The following is a 3475-nucleotide window of genomic DNA, read 5'->3' on the forward strand; positions in this document are numbered from 1 at the left end:
CATTGGTTAACAGGTCCTATGGCAGCTGGCTCATCTGTCAGAGGGGACAAAACTAGTACCCTTACATCTCAGCACCGACGGCGAAGCGAGTTAATATTGGTGAAGCACTTAGAACCGGCCTGGCAGGCAGCAAGCGTTGTATAATCGAGGACGCCAAGAATGCCAGTCTGCTAAGTGCTTAGCTGTGATTGCCTCACGTATTCCTCGTGACACATCCACAAGCAGGCTGCTATCAGGTCCATTATACAGGTGGGAAAAAGGGACAGCTCAGAGATGCCCTGGGAATAATGTGACTGCCCTCAGAGGATCACGAAGGCCAGCTCTGAGAGCTTATAAGTAGAGACTGTAACCCAGGGCCATCTAGATGCCTTCAAAGTCACAGAGCTCCAGGCCCTGTCCTCCCCTTCTGCCGGTGGCCACTGGGGGAGGCAGGCTGCAGCATGCTGTGGGGAAGGTATTTGCAGAGGGTGACCTGAGCCTTCAGCCAGGCAGAGGGTTATTAATAGCCGGGCCCTAGTAGCCTGCTGGGGGCGGGCTCTGGGGGGGGGCGGGGCGGAGCTGAGCGGGACTCGGGGAGGAGAGATTGTGCAGAGAGGCTGGCTGAACTGGACTCAAAGGCCCCTCCCAGCCCCCAGGGAGCCCAGCTGTTCCCTCCACAGATTCTCCAGAGCTAGTTCATCACCTCCGAATACTCCTGTGACAGGAGGCGCTTGCAAAACCCGCCTCCAGCCCCTAGCAGCAATAAATAGAAGGCTCCCAGCCCAGAAGCGAGGAGAAGTTTCTAGGGTTTATTAAGCTCCTGGCTCCACTCTAGACCTCAGCGGCTCTGGCTGCGAGCCTGGGCAGCCTGGGAAGACAGTGGCTGGCTGATCTCTGGTGAGGTGGTGTGGAGGGGGCCCCTCTGAGATTCTGCTGGACCGGCCGGGGGTCACCTTTGGTGGCTGAAGTGTCTTTGGGGGCTGGGACCGCAGCCTGGCGCGTGCCTTCGTCCTTGGCAGTGGATGGTTTGGCATTTTCTGAAGCCGAAGAACAAGCTTGGAAGGCTAGCCCAGCCGCATCGCCTTGCTGAGTGACCTTGGGCAGGTGGCTCCCTCTCTCTGAGCCTCCAGTTTCCTCTTTAGCTCAGCAGCTGCCATGGCCGATGGTCAGATGCCCTTTCCCTGCCACTACCCCAGCCGCCTGCGCCGAGACCCTTTCCGAGACTCGTCCCTCTCCTCCCGCCTGCTGGATGATGGCTTTGGCATGGACCCCTTCCCCGACGACTTGACTGCTTCTTGGCCCGACTGGGCCCTGCCTCGACTCTCCTCGGCCTGGCCAGGGTCCCTGAGGTCGGGCACGGTGCCCCGCGTGCCCACCGCCACCAGCCGGTTTGGGGTACCTGCCGAGGGCAGGAGCCCCCCACCCTTCCCTGGGGAGCCCTGGAAAGTGTGCGTCAACGTGCACAGCTTCAAGCCGGAGGAGCTGATGGTGAAGACCAAGGACGGCTACGTGGAGGTGTCCGGTGAGTGAGGGGCAGGTGGGAGAGAGAGCCCAGCTAGGTGGGTGCAGGCCTCGGCCCTGGCTACAGCCAGGAGAACTGTTTCCTTAGAGCGGAAGCTATGACAGCATGACACAGGTGACTTCAGGGCTCGGGAATGCGGCCCACAGAAGTTATCTTTAGGAAAGAGCTTTCCTCTCCTGGCTTCCAGGAGAAATCTGAGTCCGACCTGGCTTCGGGGGCCTCGGGGCGCTGTATCAATCCGAGAACGGGCAGGAAGACGGGAACCGCGTCAGCTAGTTTGACAGAGAGAATTTTATAGAAAGAAGAAATGAAACCGATACAGAAGGAGGAAAAAGAAAAAAATGGGGTTCGTCGCACCCCAGCATCACAACATGGTCTAGAAGGGCGTGTTTAATGCTGAGTGTTGAGAGTTTTAATAACCAGCACGGCTTTCAAGCGACACGCTTCCCCCTGTCCCAGATAAGGAAACCGAGGCTTAACAGTCATTATAACAACACCAATTAGTAACGTGGATTGAGAGCTTACTCTCTGCTACGCACCACACTCTGTGCTTTACCTGTAGCGTCTCAGAGAACACGACCAGGGGACATGAGTCGTGTTTGTCTCCTCTTTTTACGGATGAGGAAACTGAGGCACAGAGAGGCTAAATAACGTGCCCAAGGCCAGCAAAGGTTCAAACCCAGGCCGTCTGGGAACTGGGAGGCCGGAAGCAAACTGATGGTTTATTAAGCACCTACTAGGTACCAAGGGCTGGGCTAAAACTCTTCGATCCCTTCTCCCAAATAATCCGCACTCCAGCCCCGAGAAGCAGAGGTATCTAGTCCCATTTTGCAGCCGAGGCTGAGACCCAGGCAGGACTCTTCCAAGGTCACGCTGTGAGTCAGCAGCACGAAGAGTCTAGGCCTGCCCCTGACTCCAGGCACGGGGCCCCTGTCACCAGGTCCGGGCCTGGGAGAGAGCATGCTCCAGGCAAAAGCAAAGAGGAGACTGGAGTCTCCGCCCCCGTGAAGCTGGGCAGCAGAGGAAAGGCTTTCTCTCACTTCCTTCCCAATTAAAGCTCCATTAAAAAGAGCATGTTCCCAGGGAAGCCTCTGCCAGCCAGAAAATCAATAAAAGCCATTGCAAAAACACAAGCTGGGCAGGGACAAGCCCTGGCAGGGCGGCGTTTGGGGGGAGTTTCAAAGCCCAGCAGAGCGGAATTAGAAACATCAGAGGCTCCGTCTGGTGTGGTGGGCCAGGAGACAAGCTGGGGCCGCGTGCTGATGGAGCAGGGGTCAGCCAGGGCTCTGTGAGTTGGCCGGGAGGCAGGCAGGAGTTTTGAAACCGGCTCCGCCACTAACCAGCAGGATATACACATTACTCAACTTCTCTCTGCTTTGTTTTCTCATTTGGAAATCAGGGTTCAAAGGGCTACACGGCATAAGGAGTGTTGTATTAAATGAGGTGATGCTTGTGACACGTGCCTGAAACACAGTGGTTCAGTGTCGTTATTCAAGTTGACGTTGTTGTTCTTAAAATGCCGGCCACGGTAGCAAGGCCCCAATAAATCATAAACGGTGGTTAGTCTTTGAGAGCCGGGTTCAGATCCTGACTCTGCTGTTCAATTTCCGGGTGGATGTGGACAAGAAAGTCTTTTCACCGCTCTGAGCCACGGTTTTCTCATCTGCAGAACGGCGACCATAATAACATCTATCCCATAAGACTGTAGGGAAGATTAAATAAATATAAGCAGACAACATGTGATAACAAATAAGCAGACTGTATATGATAATAAATGTCTGTGGAACGGAGCTAATGAGAGCGCCCGCCCAGCACTCTGTAAAAAAGGGTGATGATCATCACCGATCCTCCTGCCTTCGTTTTAACTAGGATTCTAGAGTCTTCCACCCCAGGTTGGAGGGTCCCCCATGCCCTGTGGAGATTTCTGTCCAGCCTGAAGGGCTTTTTCTCCATTCTCCTTTCTAGGTACTTCTT

General features: G+C 55.3%; 1 protein-coding gene across 1 annotated transcript in view; it reads left to right on the forward strand.

Moving 5' to 3' along the window:
* Positions 1-638: 638 nt before the first annotated feature.
* LOC105289263 (heat shock protein beta-8) overlaps positions 639-3475 on the forward strand; it is a 12841-nt gene continuing 10004 nt past the window's right edge. Inside the window, exon 1 of the mRNA XM_011355851.2 lies at positions 639-1501. Coding sequence (XP_011354153.1) covers positions 1135-1501 — 367 coding nt within the window. The 5' untranslated portion in view covers positions 639-1134. The remainder of the gene's footprint in view (positions 1502-3475) is intronic.

This window comes from Pteropus vampyrus, unplaced genomic scaffold (genome assembly GCF_000151845.1).
Source record: "Pteropus vampyrus isolate Shadow unplaced genomic scaffold, Pvam_2.0 Scaffold23, whole genome shotgun sequence".
NCBI classification, from domain to species: domain Eukaryota; kingdom Metazoa; phylum Chordata; class Mammalia; order Chiroptera; family Pteropodidae; genus Pteropus; species Pteropus vampyrus.